Below are 23,539 nucleotides of genomic sequence, written 5' to 3'. Positions count from 1 at the left end.
TAAGCACTTCCTCAGTCCATCTCCAAGATAAAGTTGCTGGGCCTTTGGCAGAAGACTTCAAATTAATTTTCGTCACCGGTTAGACATTTGTTCCTTAATGGTTCAGAGGTTATGGGGAACTCAAGAGCATACTCTTGTTCTACCATTAGTAGCTAAAACCTTTTAGTTCTGCAGATGTCTGTTTTTCAGGTTGTGTGCTCCTTAAATTTGCTTGCTGAGGGACAGTCTTAAACATCCTTCTGAAGTTTCTTCAAGACCAGCAAAATGCATATGGCAGGTTAGACCCCTCCCCCCCCCCGAATTATTTTAATTGCTGCCCAAAATTTTGATAGGAGTAAAGAGTGTTTGTGTAATTTCATTAAGCAAATACATCTGCTTAATGTATAATGAACATACGGTTGACTAAGCCTGAGCTAATAAAGAAATCAAAACACAGCTAATAGAATTCCACAAATCTTTTTCAAGAGACCTGAAAATACTTTTAAAGAAACAGGTCAAGTCACTCCTAAAAGTAAGTATTGATGAAACGTGTATCTAAGAAGTTGGAAGTTGCATAGAAATATTTCCTGAGACAAATCCCTGAAGTTAAGGGAGCAAGAATAAACTAGTCTTGGACATCCTTTTGCACTCGGTTACTGGGGGTTGCTTTGTTGCATGTGTTCTTGATATTTCCCCCATCCCCCCACCTGGTCCCTTCCTTCCTCCTTTTCCAGTTGAACAAATTTTAATTCGGTGTAGATAGGGCCCCTAGACTTGTTACACTCGCTCTCCCCTACAGTATTTAGCTGTTGCATTTTATTTGTAGGACATAAAGAACATTTTTCAAAGGCTTTATCTTGTAGCTACACCAATCAAAAGGCAAAAACATGTCACTTAAGTGTGTCACTTGCTGTTAGACTATTATACGTTTTCATCATATGTGATGTTTCTGTGTCTATTTGATTTAACGTGACAGATTTTTAGTTCAGTAGGAAATTCAGTTGCATGACTTTGAACAGACCAAGCTTTTTCTTTCTGCATGCGCAGTGCATGAACGTTGAAGTTTTACATCTGTATTTTTAGGTTATAAACTGTAAAATATTATATATTAATATAAAACCACACTTTCTTGTGATATAAAAGATTATGTTTAGTGTGTAACTTGCATTTATATCTGTTTGTTTTATAGAGTTATATAAGTAATCTTGAGGTCTATGTTCCTTAGACTGACAGAGATGAATCTTCTGCTGCGTGCTATGATTCGCTCTGTTTAAGCGCTTTTGTTGGTGAGTGTCTCTGGTATCTGTCTTCCTTGAAGACAAGAACTGGAATTTCCTTTGAGCAGTAGCTTAGAAACTTAAATGTTTAACCCCTTAAAAATAATGGGGGAGGGAGTGAAAGTGTCCTTGTTCACTGTTTTCAGTTTGATACACCACTGCGTTCTTGCTTTTTGTCTGGAATCTGAAATGATTCAAGGAACTTCCGTTACAAAGTAATTACATTGAAAGCTTACTAGAAGCACCAGAAAAATATCATGCCTGTAACGCTCTGCTTTCAATGTTATTTTTAAAGAGAGAAAATACTTATTTAGAATGCATGGGGGAGGGTCTGTTTTGGAGCACTAACATAGTATGGTACTTGCTGTCTTGTCAAATGTCTGTCTTGTGTGTGTTTCAGGGTGCTTTTTAATACTTAGCGTCAACAGCTGAGTGATTGTAACTAAAATCACAATGTGTTGGTTGTAGAAGTCAGTGGAATTCAGTATAACTGTTTTTTAGATATTCACGTTCTTCCAACATGTATTTGTCACGTTGGGCTTGGAGAATCATAAGACTTGGTAACTGGGAGAATCTGACAAATGAAAACTGATCTCACGTCTTCCACCTCCTGCCCCTAACCAAGAACATAGATTTCTTTTGTAGCATGCAACTGTAATGAAAACTTAGGAAATCTTAACCTAAAGCAATATATTATACTTTGGGATACATAAAATCCTAATTTTCTGTGCTGTCTGCTCTACTTGAAGTACTAATTTCTCTTCTTTTAAAAACTAATTTTTTTATTAAAACCACTATTATTTTTATAAACAATGTTGGTTCTTTTGCTGCTCCACTGCTTCTAATGTCCCTTTTCAAATAGTGGATAAAATAGTCTTTCCAAGGTTCCTTTGTTAAATAATATGTACATTTTGATAACATCTTATGCTTTGTTTCAGTAGTAGTAAAATTCCTCTGCTGCTTTGTGAGAAATGCAGTGTCAGATTGGCAAAAAGATTATGATGATTCAAGTGCATTAATGGAACTCTGTATCTGTTCAAATAATAAAAGAGGGATGTAATACAACATAAATGTTTTCAGTTGCTGCAAATTTTTACTGATTTTTTACTAATGTTGTGTCACAATCTTAGGATCTCTGTTTTGCTAATTACTGTAACTCTGCAAGAATTCCTGGGATGTCTTTAAGAGTGTAATAGATAAAAGGTTACACTGTCTATTTAACAAAAAACTAATATGAAGAGCTTCTACAGGTTCTATTTCTGTAAACTACCTTACTGATCTCAAGATCTTTTATAAGCCTGAACTCTACTGCTACTCTTTAATTATAGTTTAGTTTCCACATTGTGACTGTTTAAAACATTTTCTGTGGATGGATGCAGATCTCGGTCTTTTCTTTAGATGTGTGCTGGAACCTTCAGGGCTGATTCTGCTTTTGTAAAGGATTGCTGAGGCTTCCTTAAAACTTAGTAGGCAAGAAGGTGTTGGTGGGTGGGTGATGTGTGTGTGTTTATGTATATATCCCAATCAGCCTTAGTCTAAAATCTCTGGGACCAAAGCTGCTTACAAGTCCTCTTACCAACAAGAGTGAAAACAACAGAACTTGATCTTATATTTAAGTTCAAATATTGGGTTTTGGTGGTATTACCCATCCTAACTTGATGCAGGCTTCGCTTGTTTAAGGCATTAAGCTTTAACTTGTCAGTTTGGCTTGTATTGGGTTTCATCTTTGCTTACCTATAAAGGCTGTTACTGGTAGGTGGTGTTCTGGTTAGTGGCTGTTTTCTTAAGAGTTGGCATGCAACTTGTATTAATACTGATTGTGTTACAGGGAATGCTGTTTGTGTTAGTAACTGTTCCAGAGCTGAAAAGACTTATCGTAATGAACATGTGTTCAGCAGCTGCTGAACACAGTATTCTTAATGAAAAGGTATACAAAATTAACATGTTTCAATTGTTTCAAATATTTCTTTAAATACCTTTTCAAGCCATTTTTTGTATCAAAATAGGATGACTAACTATAAGGGAATTTACCCCTATATTGGTAGGTTTCCATCTTCTCCCCTTCCCTTCCCCCCTCCCCATCGAGTTGATTCACAGGTTCCTTTAGGGGAAATGAAAAAGTAGTTTCTAATGGGAACATTGAAGCAATTTAGAGTTTTAATTGCACATTTCTGATTAATTTCACAGTTTTGCCCCTGTCTTTAATGAACCCTCTGTGTTTATGACTCGCAGATGAGTCCTGCTTTCCTGGATTGCCCAAGAAAGTGATAAGTGCTATGTAATGGATATATCTGCAGGAGCATTCTTACCCTCAGTAAAGAGAGATGATCAACTCTACTACTTGATCTGGGCAGCAGGAAGCATTTTAATGATCAGAAGCAGTTTTGGGAGGCAAACACTGTCTCCCCCTCCTGGATATCCAGGTAGTGAAAGCAAAACCAGCGCAGTTTAAGCGAAACTGAAGATGAGTTTACAAGTGTAATCATGGTGTTCTCAGCTCTTTCCTGCCAAGAAGATTCTTTTCCATGCTTTTGCTAGCAAAGGCATTAAAGAGCCTTGAAACCTCAGTCAGCTCTTTTCAGGTATGAATGCTTATGTAACAGATCTTGGTAACTTATGACTTATTTGATCCTTTGTGAAGTTTTAGCTCATTCTTAAATTTATGTGGATGTCTGAACAAAATTGCTGGTCCCTCTAGGGTTGTGGGGTTGGAGTTTTAGGTGCTTATACAGTTTCTGCTGTGTCTTCAGGCATTTGAAATGCAAGAGATTTACTCCTTGGTATAGTTACTTCTTCAGGCATCTCATTCTGCATGTAGTAGGCAAGTTATTTAGAACATATGCTTGCTATTTCTTACGTGATACCAATTTCTTTGAACCTATATGTGCATCACAAGGATAGTCTGTATTGTTATCTTACTTGACACTACTCCTTTGGAGAACAGTTGAAAGGTGTATCCTCTTTGTTCCTGATTCTTAGTTGTGCTTGTGACCTGGCTCTACTTTGATCGTTATATCCAGGAAAGAACGCAAGGAAAGCTATTAATAGTTTAACTCTGTGACAAAACTGAAGCAAGCAAACATAGCTACTTTCATTTTTCTCGCTTGCCCTTGCCACTGCGATTGTGGGCACAAAGTAACTAAGTGGCTGTTCTGGTTCTTGGGTGGTCTTTAATTTTTTCTTCCTCAGTGTTTTATGAGGGACAATTTGCAGAGATGTTTACTGTGGTGTTTTGTAGGGTGGTTTGCATGGAAACTTAGCAGTACATTTAACTTTTCAAAATAGAAGTGCTTTATGGTCTTGAAACGCTACAAGAACTTTGCATTTTTGAATGAAAAATTTCAGGTTGGAAATATCAGTTGATGGAGAGCATTAATGATAGTCATTTCCAAACAGGTTGTAAATGATCCCCATCAAACTCCTTATGCCATGCATTTCTTCTCTACCCATGCATAATGAAGCGGAGAGCACTACTAATTCCTCATTGAATCCATAGTGGTCATTTTTGCTTTCAAGTTGCATCTAAATGTAGCATATAAATGGTTTATGTTTTCCAGACTACATTTTCTAAGAAAATGAAGAAGAGAAAGCAACATATTCGAAATGCTGAGGGCCAGGAGCATGAAGACGTGGAAGGTAATGTCCATGTGTGTAAATATTAAAGTATATCCTTCAGGTCCAAGCTGTGAAGGTCAGATTTTACATTTTTTTCCCCTCTTAATAAGTACGCTGCTGGTTTTGAAAGAAGGCATGTAAACAGTGATTATCATAGCAAAGTCTTTTTTCTTTTGGCTGATAGGGTCTCGAGGTTCTTTCCTGTGACTTGAGGTTTTTTGCTTGTTAGCTTCTAGCATCAGACAAATGGACTTTGAGTAAAATTGCTCAAAGAAAAGCTCTTGCATGTTTATATTCTAGAAACAAAAATCTAATTTTAACAAAACTAGGAGCATTTTTAACATGCAAGATTAGATTAATATTTGAGGATGTTCAGATTAATTGTAAATGTAGAAAACTAAAAGGTGTACTGTATGGGTGTATAACATGTTGAATATGAGGTATGTTGATTTAATTTATTTTGTGGAAAGTGCGAACTTCTGAGGAGCTCAGGAAGAATGACTGAATGACTTTATGATAAGTAGGAAATAATCAGTGATGCTTTCCTTAAATAACATGACAGCTAATTTTCCTTTGTTTTAATGAAAAAATATTGATACAGTAATTCTATTCTATGAAATACATTGTGCAATTTTTTTTATTCCTGTAACTGCTCCTCTGGCCAGCATCTTGACTGCATTATACCTGGAAATCTGATTAATTTACTTCTTAACTACACAAAATTGTACCTTAAATTGTTTTATTCAAATCTACAAATGACTTTGTTTCAAAAACTGATGAAAATCAGAAGTGTCAATGTTAATAATACCAGGTGAAGAAAACGAAGAGAGCTGTTCCTGTTCTACTGCTTTAATACATGATGAAGGTGACAAGTGCCCCATTTGTCTGAACTGCCTTCTAGAACAAGAGATTGGTTTTCCTGAGAACTGCAGTCATACCTTCTGCATGACTTGCATTCTTAAATGGGCAGAGGTAAGTCTAGGAATCAAAGTTGTGTTTTCTTGATCTACCATATCTAATAACCTGTTTTCTTAAAAATCTGTAGATGTGCATTCTAGCTTTGTACAGCAGTGTTTCAATGACCAGTTTATAAACAGATCTTAAGGAACGTTCTCTGTAATGTAGTGAAATGCTTTGTGATGTCTTTCACTAGATATCTTGCTCTATTAATGGCTATTAGAGATTGGCAAAAAAAATGGTTTGGAAAATCAGGTGGTATAATGTATATTTTACTTTTAATGTATACTTTGTAGTATTGCAATATCATATTTATACAAGACTGGCTTAATCTTATCTTACTATCATCTGTTATGCTGTTCCTTATACTGTGAATTCTCAGGACTGGGACCAACGTGTTTCTGTGCTAATCTCCAATGAGTCTAATGAAACCTTAGTTTTCTAACTCTGCAGAATTCAGCTAAAAGGTTTAGTGCTGTTCTGAATTAAAGATTTTAATTCAGATTATAGTTTATTACCCAGCAGCCACACGTCAATAACTAAGTCTTCTATTACCAGACTGTCTATTCTGCAAATGATTAATTGCCACGCTTTCATTTAGTGGTGAACAGGAAATTCTCATCCTCAGTTTTCCTTTGACTTCCTTAGCTGATTGCTGTTATGGCAGCTGAAAGGCAATAAAGAGTAAAACGTACAGAAAAGCAGTACAGTAGGTTGAGGGCTTGCTGCTGGCCTTCAGTTTGTTCACACTGTCTAACAGATACTTTTAAGCCCAATGAGGAAAGGAAGACTCTTTCTTTTAAAGAGGCAAATTAGTGATACAATTTCTTTGTCAGGTCAGATTTCTTTTTTGACATGAAGTACTATACAAATAGAACAGAAAGCAACTTCAACCCTTAAGCATTTATTGCTGCAGTAGATGTGATGGCATAAAAATAGTAGGTTGTTCCTTCTAAAGTTACTTTAAAATACTTTAAGGCTTCTACCTGCTTCCTTCCATTAGTGACATCTGATGGTGGAACCACCCATCCTTCATCTTCTGGGGATACTTGACAGTTGGACCTAATCAGTTCATGAAATTCCATTGCTTTATTTGGTAGTGTAACTAAACTAAAACAAGTGTTTTGAAAATGATTAACAGATGTTAAGACACTCAGCTGTGGCAAGCAGATGAGGCTTTATAGCTTGGATGGCTAGAAACATATAAACCGTTTGAAGGATGCTGATGCCACGTGGCTTTGTGTCCAATATTAATATTCAGTAACTAATTTTTGTTTGGGGGGATGTTTTTTGTTTTTGGAGGGGTATTGCATAATGTTTGTTTTTTCTGACCGTTCTTGGCTGATCATAAAATAAGTGATTATTGATTATTTAGGAATTATTTATTGATTAGTTAATTTAAGCACTCATTATCCAGAGTGACTTAACTGTTCTTCTAAAGTACGTTACCAGTTTCTGCTTTAAAAACTAAGTGTTTTTCTCTGGGTAAAAATAAAGTGGTTTTAAAAATGCTATTTTCCTGTTTCCTTGTAAGAGAATAAGTTAGTTGTGAATAAGATTCACAAGCAAAATGATCATCTCCTTTAAAAAGCAGTGAAGTTTCCTTCAAGTGCTCTTGTGTGGTCTACTCTAACTGCCATTGTAGTCAAAGGCTTTTGCCAGCAGTTTGTGTTCCAGTTGGATATCTCCTCTATCTTTCTGCACTGCACTCAGACCTCAAAACAGGAGCATCTACTTCTCCAAGTTGTTTTCAAATTGTATGTAAAACTCTTAAAAAGCCAATTATTACGACTTTTATGCAAAACTGAGCATTTTAATTAAAAACCAAGGTAGTTTAGGCAAATAGTAAGAGTGAGTTTACAGTTCTGTTTCCCCTTTCTAGCTATGGGAGACTTTCAGAATTACAGTTGCGGTTAAGTGTCTTGTATTGAAAGGTTTTCTTTCTGCAAGCAGCAGCCATAGTGCTTTGAAGGTTTTTGGCTTTCTAAGGAGATATGTGTTGCTTTTAAGTGAGCATCTGCTGTTTGAGTCCACGAAGGGCTAAAAATGGATAGGATGTTTGCTGAAGATGACCTGATACACTAGGTCCTGATGGCTACCTCTGAGCATTTGGTTTGGGAATTTGGTAGTGTTATTTAAAGCTTTTATAGTTAATTTGAAGTGCTGTATTTCCCTTCCTTCTGAGGAAAAATGTCCAGCCTCTAAAGATGAGGTAGAGACTAGAATTCCCACTAAGAAACTACCCTCCAAATTTACTTTTTTAAAATGTGTTATTTTATCCTCTTTAGCTATGTCTGGTGTAGTTAATTGCGGTGTCCAGTATTGCTCATTCTGTTAGACTGCCCTGTACTACTAGACTGTCATCCTGCATTGCCTTTGGCTGCGCTAAGCAGCGCTCTCACGGGAATTACTGGGCACGATCGGTCAGATGGAACAGTCTAAGGACTGTTTTCAGTAGACATGCAGAGACTCGCATGAATGTCACTCATCCTGTGCTAGCTGTCCTCAGCTTTGGTAAGCTGATTTTTTTTTATGTATTTAAAAGCTCGTAAAGAGTACAAGGCATTTCATGCCTAAATCTGGGGTTGAGGCTATTCGACGCCCCCTTCAATGGGAACAGTGAAGGACAGTATAAGTAGAGGACTGGCTCACTGCAGAGAACATCTATATGATAGCATTATTTTGCCCACATGACAAAGGGCAAATACCCTCTGCTCGCATACAGAATAATAGCTGCAGTTCCCTACCTAGTCTTCAAGCACCATCGGTATTGTGTTATAGCAAGGGAAGTAGTTGAGTGTATTTCTTGTGTCTGTCGTAAAGCTGGTAGAACCAGTTGGGTCAAAAGTAGAAAAGCTTTTTTTAAACATGTTTCTTTTGTAGGTCTGTTTTGTATTTCAAATCGCTAAGCATGCGTGTTTGTAATAAGCAGTACTAAAACCATTTAAGTAAGGCTAATGCGAAGCAACATTAGTTATGTATCTATGGCAAGCAGGTGTCAGATTAGCAAACACCACCTCATCTGACAGTTACAGTAGCAGGAAAATATCCTTTCTGGATGCCTTAAAGGAAAGGAAGCTCCTTACCCTTTTTTTTTTTTTCCAAGCCCTATTCAAAGACAACAATCTTAGTTAGAGATTAAACTTAAACTTTCACTTTGCTTTACTGTACTTATATTAGCTTCCTTCAGTTCTTCAGAATGTTATAAATATACTGGATAAAGAATTCCATCCTTGCTTTGCTGTTAATTCCCCTTATAGGAATCATGAGAACAGAAGGGTGCTGAAGAAAAGATGTGTTGTGATAATGCACCTATTGTGGGCATTATTACAACTGCCATGTAAGAGAAGTTAATTTGAGAGGCCTTCCCTACAAAGCTTGTATCTTTTACCCCTTGGACCTGATTTCTGTCACTTGTTTTTACTCATCTGGATGCTTTGAAAGTGGATTACATTCAGCTGTGAACTATCTGAAGCATCAGGGCACATACAGGTAGGCCTTGTGCAGTTATCAGTGGTTGCGCCAACTGTATTAAGTCAAAGAGCTGCCCTGCATCACATTTCTAGTAGGTGTTCTGTTTTTAGAACAATCATTCATTAGTATAAGATTTGGATCATTGCTTATCTAGAGTACACTGTACACGTATGTTCTTCTGTGGGTAAAGAGGGAGTTGCCCATATGGTAACGGGAATTCTTGATGTGTATTTTTCTTTCCGATCTGGATTTCTTTGTTCTTGAGGATACATGGAAGAAGTAGCTGATGTGGCGACAAGTTCCACAGTGCTCTTTGTTTGCAGTGCAAAGCAGTGGGCATGGCTGGGGTTCCGCTGATGGACCAATGTATAGTGTTACAAAAGAAACCCTAAACCTAAAAACTAAAACATCCCCTTGCCCAAAGGGGGGGGGGGGGAAGCAGCCTTCTCTAGTTTGAGTGTATTCAAGGCAATGCATGCATAAATGACATATATGAGCTGCTGCATAGAAAACTATTTTAATCAGATTATTTTAGAAAATCTAGACCTCTGATACTTTTTCAAATTACATATTGGCTTTTATGGTGTACAGTTGTTTTTTGGCATATTTATCAGGCAAAATACATTCATGCAGCAACTTAGGAATGTTAGCGTTGTTGAGGAAGCACAGTGTGAAATTGTTAATGCGTGAATGTTCTTGAGGTTTGATTCACTTTTTTGATAATAGTGTCAAAGAAAGTACAGTGACACAGGGCCTTTATTACCATAGAATCCTCAGTTCATAACAAATAAGTCGTTTCATCCTTTCCTAAAAATGGCCACCGTTCCAATAGAACTTGTTAGCGTTTTGTGGGATGTAGAAGCAACATATGGCAATTTTGGATAGGAAGTGAAGACTAGCCAATCTGAGTGGTGTGGGTGGAGAGAAAAAAGCTGTTTAAAAGTGTAACTAGCAAGTGCTGATTGGGTGTTTAAACTAGACTCTATTCTGATGTGCTCTATTTTATCTTTACTATCCATCCGTGATATTTGTAGAAAAAAAAAACTAGAATCTCTTACCAGAAACAGCGCTTTTTTAAAGCTCAACTGCAAAAATATTAAATGTGCTTTATTAAGAAGACTTAAAGTCATCCTGGGATTTTACTCGCTTCTAGAAATAGTGTAATTTTTGGCATGTTTCTCTCTTCTCTCTTCCCTGCCACTGAAATATGGAAAGGTATTTCTCACTTTATGCTTTCTGATGGTCTTCCTTCTCACTGAAGATGGAGGCAGAATTGTTGGGGGCTTCTTTTGTGTGCTGTTGGTTACTGGGTGGAGTGAAAGTTTTGGATGCTATTTCTGCAATATAAACCTTACCTTTAAGCCTGAATTTAATGGTGAAGACTTGATGTTTAATATTGCTTAACAGTTTCTCTAATAAAGGAGCATTACACCATGCAAGACCATATTTCTATTTATTGAAAGTTGACCTAAAAAGTGGAAGAACGGATTTTTATTTATGGGTCCTTGGGAAAAAATTTTGATAGAAGGGATTTGTTAAAGAAACTCATGCGCTGTTACTAAGTGCATGAAACCTCATAACATGGAACTTGATGAGATGGGGCATCTGCCAAAGTTTTTCTATCAATCAAAAATTTTTAGGTTACCTGTCTGGGTAACTTTCTTAAAAATTCCCATCTGGAAGATGTGTAACCGCTCTAGCCTTTTGTGTTTATGGCTGGCTCTGTGTGTATGTGTATTCTGTGGGGGTTTTGTTTTAACTGCATCACTTCCAACAACATTTGAAGTTAAGATACAGGCCACTTCCTCCTTGAGATTACCAAGATCACCTTTTTGTGGACTTGTAGCAGTTATGAGAGTATTGGACATCAAGTCTTGCCTGTGGAGCCAAAGTAATGTTTGGATTGGGTTGGTTTTTTTTTTTCCAGAAGGCCTTCAAAAAAGATCTAAATGTTTTGAAGTGTGTTTTCAGAGAACTTAAACAGACGAAATCCCATACTTGCTCATAGATAGCTTTCCAGGGGTTACAGGCTTCATGAATACTTCCATACCTTATGAAGAAGGCTCTCGGGATATTCAGGATATCACAGGATAGGCGAAAGAATGAATCGCTTGAGTTACCAGTTTATACAGGAAAGCTATTACATAGTTTCATGTAGAGAGTAAAACAACCAAAGATGTTTTGAACAGTATGCTGGATTACCTTTCTGGGCTTTTCCAAGTAAAGCACTGTCAGGAAGCAAAAAAAAAAAAAAAAACCCTCAAGAAATACCAGCTGGGCTGTTCTAATCATTTTAATCATTGTATTAAATACTACATGTTCTGATTTTATAAGACAGCTGTGTTTTTTTAAAAAAAAAAAAAAACAAAACCTAAATGAATACTACTGCATGTAGTTAAGATTGCAATTTTTCTTTATCCCCTCTCCTCCTCCCCTCCCTTTATGCATAATAAAAGTGATAGCTGCTGCTTGGACTCCTTTCATCTTCTATCTTTAACTGTTTGTTTTAATTTTTTTCTCCTCCGAAATGAGATATTCACTATCCCTTAGGATGCTTCCTGAATAGAAGCCTAGGTGGAAGGGAAATGCTAAGTGGGCTTGACTGAAGATTCTTTGGTTACCCAAGCATCTTTTCAAAGACAGAAGACCCTTGCTCCTTCCTGTAGCAGCCCAAATTCATTCTTGTTGGGAGGAGGGGCAGGGGAATATATGGTTATTTTGGTTTATGAGGGGTTTCCCCCCCTCTTCCATTTCTACTTTAAAGGCTTGGTCTTAATATATTAGCTGACAGGTGAAAGCTGATGTATTCTTAGACGAATATACAACACAGAGTAACATCTATCTTCCCTCAAGGGCCCCTGACAATTGTAACACTTAAACTGTCATGTCTTTACTAGAATATCTCTTCAGATTTGCTGCAAACTATCAGATAAAGTTAGAGCTATGAAAAGCAGCTGAGCAGGAGTAGAAAACAGCATCTGCTGCTTCTGAACATGTCTGAACCTAACCATAGCTTTTGATTCTTCCAGAATGTTTTCTTCTTTTTCTGCTATGTATAAATGTATGTAACTGTTGAATATCTGTCCAGTTCCTCTGAAAAATAAGAGTGAACATGTTTATAGTGGAACAGAAATGCTTTGATTTGCTGCTAATGCATGTAGTTCTATGATTACATTTCATAGCATGAATAAACAACTTACCATGACTTAAACCTGGGAACGTAACTTAATATTCCTGTGTAAATTTGAAATATAGAAACAGACTTTTCTTGAAACAACTTGTTTTTCAGATCAGCTTAATTCTGAAATAATTTAAAGTAACCAGAAAATTACACTTTCTTCTACCTGTCTTTGACAGTCTGGTGTATCTAAGAATCAAAGTATGTACTGTGATAAGCTTGCAGCTGCTTCAGTGGTTGCAGTGCATTGCATACTGTCAGATATATCAACTGAACAACACTGCTACATTACTCTGCTCTCTGGACTAGCTTTATGTTAGATACCAGACAAAAAAGGTCTTCATAATCTGAGTGCTTAGAGAACTGGCTTAATTACCCAGGCTACTATTCGTCACCAAGGCCACAACATTGCAAATTACAATAGAATTCCCCCAATAGAGGGGAGGGTTTAGGTAAGGATATAAAATATCTCCTTTTGAAGCTCTGGTGAGGTAATGGCTTTGTTCTCACCTTTGTTCAACAACTTGTTCATGCAAGGATATCTGTTCTTTTAATAAATAAAATCTAACTCTGTTCTGGGTACTTCAGTCGAAATTATAAGCTATCTCAACGCTCAACAGTTGGGTGCTGTTAGGCAATTGAGAAAGAAGGTGGGTGCTCTTTGCAGCTGATGATGAGGAAGAAACAGTCAACTGGAAGAGGAAAAGCCCCTATCAATAGACAAGAAAAGTTCAGTCTTTAACTTTACAGCAAAGTTCATATGCAACTTTCACATAGCTGCTCATGCAATTCTAGTTGTAAGGGAAGCATTACATCTTGCTTGTGTAAATTAAAAAAAAAAAAATAGTAATTCCCTGATAACTCTCTTAAGGGCAGAAGTTATGCAATTGAAATAATGGTTCTTGATTAGTGGATGAATTAGGGCTAGTAGAGGCTGGATTTCCCCCACTTCCCCACTGTCCCCAAGATTTCTGAACAGGGCCTGTAAAAGACCGCTGAAGTGAGGCGGGGGAGTGAACATATATGTGGAACTAAAATTAATAAATAGTTCTCTAGCATCAAAAGCTAGTGCCTGATCTCCTCTGGATTTCTCTGAAAGCTGATTCACTCCATTGCCTAGTTGGGTGGGACGTAGTTGATGCTTCCCTGCTCTATGGTTCATAATACTTCATTATTTGGTGTCTATTCTCATGTAGTGCAGCCTTTTCCTCAGTGAGTGGGCATTTAGATGGCTAAGGAAAGGACATTAAATCTCTATTTCTGTTGAACTTTGAACGTGTAATACACTGGAGAGCTCTGCCTCTGTCAGATTTGGTTGAAAATGGCCAGTAAGTTCAAGTTATTCTGGGGAGAAGGAAAGGAGGGCAGATGACATGCAGGTGGGGGGAGAGCAGAGCAGATGTGGACAGAGTTTCTTCTAAGGAAACTAAGCTAAAAACAGCAGACAAATTCTGGTTGTGAAATGAATTTTAGATGCTAAATGGGAACTGACTGTGCATGCAGCTTCTCCAATATAATTGATTATTATTTGAACTTGAAATACCTGGAGCACGCTGTTTAAAATGGATCGGTTTTATGACTCAGTAGCCTCAGTGGAAAATGTGCTAATTGTATTTTTTTTTTTTCCTAGCTTATTTTTTTTACCAAAGTGATTCTTTTATTTTTGGCTCCTTATTAAAATACGTTCTTCTAGTATTTTTTGTATCTTCCTGAAGAAGGCAGAGCCTGAAGAATGCTTGATTATATGATAAGACCAAAGTGAAATGGTGTAACTCCTGCTGTCCTAGGTTACTACTAGGAGTGAAATAGTCTCCTTCAGGGCCGTTCTGTTGAAAACTGCTTTACAAAATGTCAGTTGTCTCGAGCATGGGAGTCTGTTCTTTCTACAGATTGCCAAAAAGAGAGCTGGAATGTTTTAGACCAGTCGGTCAGGCAGCCTTGCATCACAAAGAAAAATTTTTAACCTATTTGCTGTTGGTCTGCCCAAAAACAAACCAACACACCTACCCACACATGACCACCCACTCACCCTGTGGTTTTTGGCTTTCCTTGCAGGGATGTGGTTTCTTTCTGTTCCTTTCCCTCCTTTTATGCGACTTTTTTGTGTCGACGCCAACGCTTTCCCATTGTTATTAGATATTAGATCTTCATTTTCAGTCTTTTCTGAAGTTAGAGCTATGGGAGAACCTGGTAAGCAGAAAAAATATTATTTGTCAGCTGTTCAGCAACAGTGCCAGAATACTTGATGACAAAGTGCAATATGCAAGTATATATTGGGCATATTTGAAAACTTGGTTTTGTGCTGATGCTTCTGGGACAATATTAGAAGAGCCACAGTGTTGTGGAAATCAAAGGCTAAATATGAAAAGATTTCAGTAGATAGCAGAGAAGCATGTGCAAATGATAGAATGGTGGTGCAGAGGAAGCAAGTAGGTTGAAAAGTTGTAATAGAGACTAAAGCAGTAATCTTTCATAAAGTCATTTGTTTGACTTCTATCACAAGACATTGAATTTAAAAGTTTAGTAGCTAAGAAGCTGAGGGACATGTTAGTGAGTTCCACCACACTTTGTATTACAGTGTTGAAACAGAGGAGCAAGTGAAGCTGTTCTCCATGGTATCTGTCCCTACCTGTGCCCAGTAACTGTATTACTTTCTTTTATTGTTGCGTGCTAATCTAAAACTAGAGTTACCTACCTAACAGGGATTTAAAAAAAAAAAAAAAAGTCATAGCTAACTTCACGTAAATGCTTTTCCTTTTTTGAATGTAACTTCTGAGTTATGTTCTTGTTTCTTTTGGATTTTCCAGTAAGGAAAAATGTACTTACAAAACAATATACTAAATTGCATGGTCAATAAATTCAAATAGATTCTCAATGTCAACAAGTTGTAATTTTGCATACTTCCATCAGACTACTGTAACCGTGAGTAAAAGTACAGAAAAACATTTTTTTACTAGCTTATAACAAGAAAAATAATTTTTCAGACCAAGGCCTCATGTCCTATTGATCGTAGACCGTTTCAAGCCATACGTAAGCTTGATGCGTTAGATCAGATAAAGGTAAGTCTCAGCCTTTTTTCTTAAATAGCTGGCATTGTAGGAACATACACGCTACACTGCAGCCTTTTATTCATATGTAACTGTTAAATAAGGTTTCTTAATATAATAATTACAGCTGTAACGCTTCTGTAAAATATTTGAAACTTAGAATTCTATTAATTTTTCCAAAACAAATGTTTACAGTAATAAAATATAAACAAAGTAGCAGCTTCATGATCATATTTGAACATTCTTGATATACCTAAGGGGAAAAGTAGAGTATCATTCTTGAAGTTTTTTTTTCTTAATTAGGTTTTGTAAACAAATGTTACATCAACTAGCAGTCAATCTTGCCTTCTTTAACTGAGGTGAGTCTTACCTGTTCTCTCTCTAATATACTGGCAAGAATAAATTCATGAAAGCAGTTGGAGTGAATTAATGTTAAGCCTTGCTCAATTTAGACTTCTGAATCTTTTGACCATCCAACTGTGCTAAGTAAAGCCACTGTGGAGAACAGTCTATCAATTAGGAAAATAGAACTTAATTGCGATAGATGTTGATTGCTGATGTTGAAAATATGTGCAAAAAGATTCTGGTACTTCTGTGTATAGTTTCAAAATTCTGAGATGGGAATTATTTAGAACCATAATTTTTAAGTTACTGGTTTTGCATTTCACTGTGTTCAGGAAACAGGCTCTTTGCTTTTTTTTGCTTTTGGAGCCCCAGGTAGCCAGCTGCAAAGGAACCAGACTAACTGCTGCAGATAGTTTCTTTTCATAGGGAAACATACTGACATGTTTTATCTTTACTTCTGAAGAACCAGGGAAGCAGCTGAAACAAGATAAACTGAAGACTTTAATGGGAATAGTTTAAAGGCTCTATTAATTTTACTTACTTTTTACATGGGATTTCTTGTTCATAGAACTGCAGTGTCAACAAGTAGACAAACTGAACAAAGAGGGGTCCTGCTCCAAAAAACAGGTGCTGGGGCAGTAGGGATAGTTGGAGGATGTGCAGAGAAACATTGCCACCGTGGTCAGTATTAGCAGGGGCAGTATCAGAAGCTGACCACTTACCTACTGTGATTCATGATTAGAATAACAGCTGAAAAACTATTACACACAAAGTCAAGATTCTAGAGTAAGAAAATACAAGGTATCCCATGAAAACAATTGAAATGTAGCCGTTGAAGTAACTTCATGGTTCAGGTTTTCACTGTTAAAATTCAGTTTGTAACAAAAATGGTATTTTTTTCTATATTTTCAAAATTCTGTTATATGAAATCCATAAGCTACTTTACTCCACAGGAGAATGTTTTTTCTTTTTTAGGACGAGGAAGTATTTGGAAGTTGAACTATAGTTCAGCACTTTTCCAAAGCTGGGCTTTGTGTAGTCCCATTAACTGACTTAGTTCAGAGACCTTAGACTTACGGTCTCATTGGAAGATGCATAACTTCTGAGATGCCTGCAATGGCAATTTGGATCTTCAAGGAGTTGTGATTTTGTGGAATTTGTATGAATCTTTGGCATAGCCTATGTACATATCAAGGTTTTCTTCCATTTTATGAAAAACAAATCAAAATATCTTTAGATCTGTGAACTATGAAATTAAAGCAGCTATGATTTGAGGAGGTTTCAAGTCCTTCTATTTGAGCTTATTTGCTGGTAGGCCTTTAGAGATTTTGCATGTATTTAAAGCTGCTATTTACTGAGCTTCTAGATTGAAGACTGACTTTATTTCTCAATGCAGGTTCAGGTAAAAAAACAGTTAAGGGAGATGGAAGAAGAGGAAATCTGTGTCCGCAATAAGGGAAAATATAGCCATGCAAAGATGAGAAGTTTTATGAGGTTAGTATTGCACTGAATTTAAAGCATTCTAATTGGAATATCCAAAATGTAAATTCAACTGTCATTCAATGTACAACTTGGAAATTATTTAATTTTTTTAATTTATTTTTGAATAAATTACCACCAGTGGTAAGCTAGCTTTTACTTTTATCGCTGATGTAATTCCCGCTAGAACAAATAGTAAGTAACGAGTAAGGAGCAATATATTCATTGCATTGAGGTGTGAAAGTGGAAAGTGGTGGTTTTCAAAACAAATCTAACAACTTTCTTGTTAATTTGAGTTGAGGTTGTTTGGCTAGGTCACGTTTTGACAGTAGTGATATCTTTCTTTGGTTATCTAAACAGACAAAACCCACCGTCGCATATTATCATGCTATCATAGACGTTCTCATCCTTTTACCATAAAGTGCAGTTATACTCAAGAACTGATTGCGTTTTGGTGAGTTTGAGGGAACTGTGGAAATACCCTTTCTGTGTTGAGAAACTTTATCTTGTCACATTTGCTTTAAAGAAGAGTTTATGCTGAAGCGTCTGTTTACAAAAAAATAATCGAGATGTGTAAAAGAAGCAGCTGCTGATTTCCTGTTAAATCCCTCATTTAGTTTTGGAGCACTAAGCAAGGGACAAAAATATCACTTCTGGTGACATACTATTTCGCTAAAACTCTGTTCTCTTTTTTCCTTCTATGTCCAAATCGGAAACACAGCTAGTAATTTTATTTGACTGTTCAGAAATTGAAGAGGATGGTGAAAATGCTGCTGTTCTATGTCAGTGATGTGCTTGTTATGTCAGCTTAACCAGGGCTACGGTCATACTGTATCTCAAAGGGAATTGTCTGGTTTTTTTTCCCCTAAGAATATATAAAATTGTATTTATTATAGGTATAAAATATAGGAAGCATATCTGGATATTGATCATTAATTAATCAGCTGTTTCAAGTATTGGCATGTTTGCATGTTGATGGGAAATTCAAATATTGAAAAGAATGCTTAAATCAATGATATTTCTAATAATTTACTCTCCACGTCCTCAGTTTTCAGAAACGAGGCGTGCTACCTATGCACCGTATTTTATCTCCGTTTCTCGTGGTTCTGTACGTTTGAGGCACATTGTTTTCTTATGTTTCACATCCCATAACCAATTGGCTAGTTTCAAAAGGAGGTAACTTCGGTTGTATTACGAAACTGCAACTTTTTCTTAAGGTTACTTCTCTCTAATTAAATTCTGGGTGAATAACAGATTAAAAAAATAATTTGAAATGCTAACCTGTGAGCATTTGCATACGGAGGAAACTTAGGAATGCACAGGTACGCTTCACGAAGTGTTCATAGCTTAAAGTCATTGTTCAGTTGAATATATGATGCATAGAGCACTTGAGATTGGATTTTAAGCAGACATCGCTATGTATTATTTTGAAAATAAGCAAGACACTACGGAGAGAGACCTTTGCACCTCTCTGAAACACTGCTGACTTTGGTGGTACTCTACTAAGTATTTGCGCGTGTGAGTTGTGACATCCTTTACGCGTTCCACTGGAATCAAGCAGAATAAAACATTCAGATTTAATACTGTTTGTTGTGTAAGTAGATAAGATATTTTTCCATTTGTGAGCTTTTTGAAGCTTTATCGTATTTGATGTACAGAATATGCTACACAGCATGCAAGTCCAGTTTTAATATCAGTTAGAAGCCTTGATGAATTTTATGTGCATGAAATAAAATTTTCCCGAAATAGGAACTGGTTTTGGTTGGTTTTATATATCTTAGGGCACACCTAATCTAGGAGTATTACTGCTCCTAATATCTTTGGTTAATCTTGCAGAAGAGCTGTACGTCCAGAGAGAGGGCCGTTAGCAGCAAAATTAAACAAAGTTGTGAAGAAAAAATACAGTAAGTTGATGTCTTTTTTCTTTTCCCCCACCCCCCTAACCATTTGTTTATACCTATTAGAATCACTGTTTTTATTATGGAACTTAACAATAATTTTGCTTGTTGAGCCAAACTTTCAGAATTTTTTAACTGCTTACATTTCCACATCAAAATCAAATACCAAGCCATAGGGGCTTGGAACTCAAGAGGACAAACTTTCAATATCTGGAACTACTATACTTTATTTGCTGGAAAATCTACCTCCTTAATTCTGTGCATTTAGTTTCAGCCTAAAAATCATTTTCTGCATCACGTAGTGCATAGCTAACGATAAGCTTTTGTTCACAGGAAGTCTTCAGTGACAGTTCGGAAAGGAGAAGCCTTAGCTATGTTTCACGGTTCTATATTGTAATAGGTATTGCTCTTTAAGTGGGTTCATAACTTACAAAACTTAAGCAACAATCTGAAAAGGTGAAAACTGCTCAAGATGGAAATGGCTATTGTGAAGCTGCAAGAATTGTTATTTTACTCTTCTAAAACATTTCAGAGACTTATCTGTAGTATTTATAATATCTCTATTGGTATGTTCTCCAGCCCAAATAGTGTTTTATAGTAGGTCTCCAAAAGAATTGGAGCTGAGTGAAAATCTGAATTTTTTTTTTTGTAATTCATAACTAAGGCTGAGTGCAATCCAAATGGAAAGTGATATTGATGAAATAATAATTTATAAATTAAGGAAAGAGTATGAAGCTTCATATTTTTTAAGAAAAAAATGCAACTCTTTTAGATAATATCCTCTTTAATCTGGCTAAACACAGATGAAACTGAGGTGACTTCATATTAGTCGCTTGAAGAGGAAAGAGCAATTTAAAGTCAGTTTTGGGTGTTAATCTTTTTTTTTTTTTCCTTGAGATTTTTAAAAAGCATTCTCGTTATCTGATAGTGAAATGACTACACTTCAATCCTTCTTTTCCTTTAAGGCCTAAAAGGATGAATTGATCATCTAATCTAATCTGCATTTTACAGGTCATTAAATTTAACCCAGGTATGCCCCTAAGTGCAGTAATTTGTATCTGACTAAAGCTTACCTTCCTCAGAAGCATCCAGTTTTGATTTGAAGAGATAATACATTCATAGATGTTCTAGGGTGAATAACCCTTCCTGTGAGAAAATGTCATCATTTTTTTTTTTCTTGTATGTAATTAACTTGAATTTACCAGGCATCAGTCTCCAGCCATTGAGTCTGTTTTTTCCCAGCAAAAATAAAGAACACTTTAGTACCCTGCCTTTTCTCCCCAAAGTAGGTATGTATTTGGTATAATGAAGTCAAATCTCAGCTTTCCTCTTTGGAAGTTAAACAGATAGACTCTTGAGCCTTTTCACAGCAAGTTGAAAGACTTGCTCTTTCCTTTAGTTGTTTGTGTGCGACTTCCTCCTAAAAGATATAACAAGAAACTATTTGTTTGCATTGCTAACAGTTCTATGGGTTTGTAATGGTTTGTTGCTCCACAGGCAGTTATTCCCTGACTGTAGTTTAAGAATAATTGTAAAAACTTGTTACTTGGAGGTTTCTAAGTATTGGAACGTAAACTGAATTTATATGTAAACGCATTGTAAATACACGTTGGATACGCTTTCATTAACATCTCATTACATTAAGGATTTTAATGAATAATTAAAAACTAATGTGTAAAAACTAGAATATTAAGATCAAAGTGTATTGCTGCTTATTTCACACAGGTGAAGGGTTGTGTGATAAACGAAACAAGAAAGCTATATCTGTGAAGATAAACAAGGTTGGTTCTAGTAATGAAACATTGTAAACCTTTTGTTTCCATTTTCTAAAACTACCTTTCTGCTTATTCTTTAGTTAACTTTTCTATTTGTTAATTTTAGTATGATCGGAACGTAATTTTTACCTTTTTAGTTTGTCTTTTTTTCACTTGAAGAAAGTGATTAGAGTGTAGTACTAGGTTATATGACCCTCTCTCCCAAATTAAGTTTACTTTTGTGATGGTAAATATTTTCACTTATCTTATAAAGCGAAATACTAATCTCACTACACTGTTTTCATCTTTAATAACAGCAATTGGTGAATACAAAAATATTCAGCAGTTGTAGTCAACTGAAGTAATTTGTTACATAGATAAACCATTAGCATTATAGTTTGCACCAAATTAATGGGAGAGTACTCTTAAGAACGTTTTTTTTTTCCAGACTTCTTGTTTAGTTCATAAATTTTATCCTATATTACAGATTCCAAGTGGAATTTTTAGGACTCAATAAGGGCTCTGTTGTTTGATTTCTGTCTTCCCGCACATTCAGCCATATTTCAGGTCTTTGGAGTGCCAGTCTGTGATCAGTACTTCTTAGTAATAATTATACTTATAAGCATATTTACCCAAATCTATTCCGTGCAATAATTTAAAATTTTAATGATGTTGTTCTTGGTTATTCTGTCTTACCTAGATTTTGAAAATTGGAAGAAAAACACTGTAGTCCATATTTTGCCTGATGCCTTGCTTGCTGTAGGATGTTAATACTTCCTGCATCGTGTGACTTTGAGTAGTTGGTTGCCTGAGTTCTCGTTTACTTTGTACGGAGTTTATAAATCACAGTTCTTATGGTTATCTTTAGCACCAGACTTTCTCTTCCAAGGCAGGTCTTTACAAGTTTTGGTTCCCTTACTGTGTAAGGTCAAAATTAACTTTCGCTGATGCTTTGAAAAGCATATGAACTGGAAAAATAGGGTTTAATGGTAGATCAGCCTTCAGTTGGGCTTCAGGGTTGATGAACACTTTTATATCTATTTATTGTGCAGTGCTGAGTAGTGTTAATGTCTCAAACTGTGTCTGTCACAAAAAAGGTAGATAAACAAAAGTAGACTTATTTAAAAATAAAAACAAATCAAAAAACTCCAACTCTCCCATAAACCTCAGTGGGAACTTACATTATCCAATGTATGTTCAAAGTTTAAAATAAAGCACTAGTTTACTAATAACCATGTCATAAGCATATTAATGGAACCCTTGGACACCTTTTTTACATGGAGGGAGAAATGTTAATTTTTGAAACATGTATTTGCGGGAGTGGAGGGACTTAAAAATGGTGGGTTTTTGGCAGAGGCTCACTATTTGCATGCTGGTGAAATAAGGCATATTCAGGGCAAAACCAGCTTTCTTGCCAAAGTTTGATAGAGCATGTAAAACATGACTCCACACTTGAGAAATCCATTTATACACGTCTTATTACAAAGAGGCTTTTTTCTACAAAATAAATACATTCTGAAAGAAAATGGTGGGAAGACCCTGTAAGTTCCATTTTTAAAATATCAGTGAAGTGGAATGAACAAGGAATGTTTCAGCCAGCTTCCAAATGTCATTAACCCTTTAGGTGATAGGACATAAATTGCAAAAAGAGTTTAATATACATAAATATGTCAATCTGGTAATCAGGGAAAAGTGTTTGGAGATTTATTTCTCAGCTTTTTTCTACAGCCAGCCTAGTGCATAGCAATACCAGCAAAGTCAAGTGGTTCCCTGAACGCAGTGCGAAAGGCAATACACTGATGTTTAGGGGTTTAAGTATTCCTAACAATTGAAATAGAAAGTGGTATTTGTTGAAATATGAACCGGATTCTGAATGTTATCCTTTTGTGTGGGGGTCCAGTAAACGCACAATACCAGTCAATCTTGAATTCTCTAACTCTGCTTGAAAGGCAAAGGAGAATCCCAGCTACTTAAATCAGGTTTTCTTGTTATTTAAACACCAAACGTTCATTGAACTTTTGTGAAGTGTTGTCAGAAGATGCTGCCGTTGTACTCATTTTGGTTCACTAGCTAGCAGAAATGGGAATTGTGAAATAGTAAAGATAGGGTTCATTTATAAATTGTTTCTGTACAGGGTATTAACAATTTTCCTGTGGAAAGCCTATGGAAAATGAGATTTGTCTGCAAAGAGCATGTGTTTAAAATTTGAAGATTGAATAGTTACAGAGCTCAGTGTAGTATTAAGTATGTAGTTGCTGTGGTGCCTGCTTTTGTGAGCTAGTGTCTTGCTGATATAACTTAATTTCAGTGCTTTGTTATGTATGAAATGCTAATTATTTCATTTTTGGGTCTATTTCATTTGTTTTGTAGCCCAGAAGAGAGACCTGCTGGCGTGAAGGATTCAGAACTAATTTCTACAGTACGGTTCCAGCTGATAGGAGCATTGATGAATCCTTTTTTAGCTGTAGAAATGACTGGTAAGTATATACTAGTGCTTGATACAAACCAACAAGTTATAGCGTTATGGATGCTATAG

General features: G+C 36.2%; 1 protein-coding gene across 3 annotated transcripts in view; it reads left to right on the top strand.

Moving 5' to 3' along the window:
* Positions 1 to 23,539, top strand: part of SCAF11 (SR-related CTD associated factor 11) — a 52,531-nt gene that overhangs the window by 14,250 nt on the left and 14,742 nt on the right. For all 3 annotated transcript variants that reach the window (XM_068933935.1, XM_068933948.1, XM_068933941.1), the window contains exons 2-8: positions 4,814 to 4,892; positions 5,683 to 5,843; positions 15,465 to 15,539; positions 17,269 to 17,366; positions 19,188 to 19,255; positions 20,975 to 21,030; positions 23,374 to 23,480. In XM_068933935.1, the coding sequence (XP_068790036.1) occupies positions 4,832 to 4,892; positions 5,683 to 5,843; positions 15,465 to 15,539; positions 17,269 to 17,366; positions 19,188 to 19,255; positions 20,975 to 21,030; positions 23,374 to 23,480 (626 nt within the window). In that variant the 5' untranslated portion in view covers positions 4,814 to 4,831. The remainder of the gene's footprint in view (positions 1 to 4,813; positions 4,893 to 5,682; positions 5,844 to 15,464; positions 15,540 to 17,268; positions 17,367 to 19,187; positions 19,256 to 20,974; positions 21,031 to 23,373; positions 23,481 to 23,539) is intronic.

This window comes from Struthio camelus, chromosome 1 (genome assembly GCF_040807025.1).
Source record: "Struthio camelus isolate bStrCam1 chromosome 1, bStrCam1.hap1, whole genome shotgun sequence".
Taxonomy (NCBI): domain Eukaryota; kingdom Metazoa; phylum Chordata; class Aves; order Struthioniformes; family Struthionidae; genus Struthio; species Struthio camelus.
Note: the sequence above shows the minus strand (reverse complement) of the source record. Positions and strands in the feature narration are given on the sequence as shown.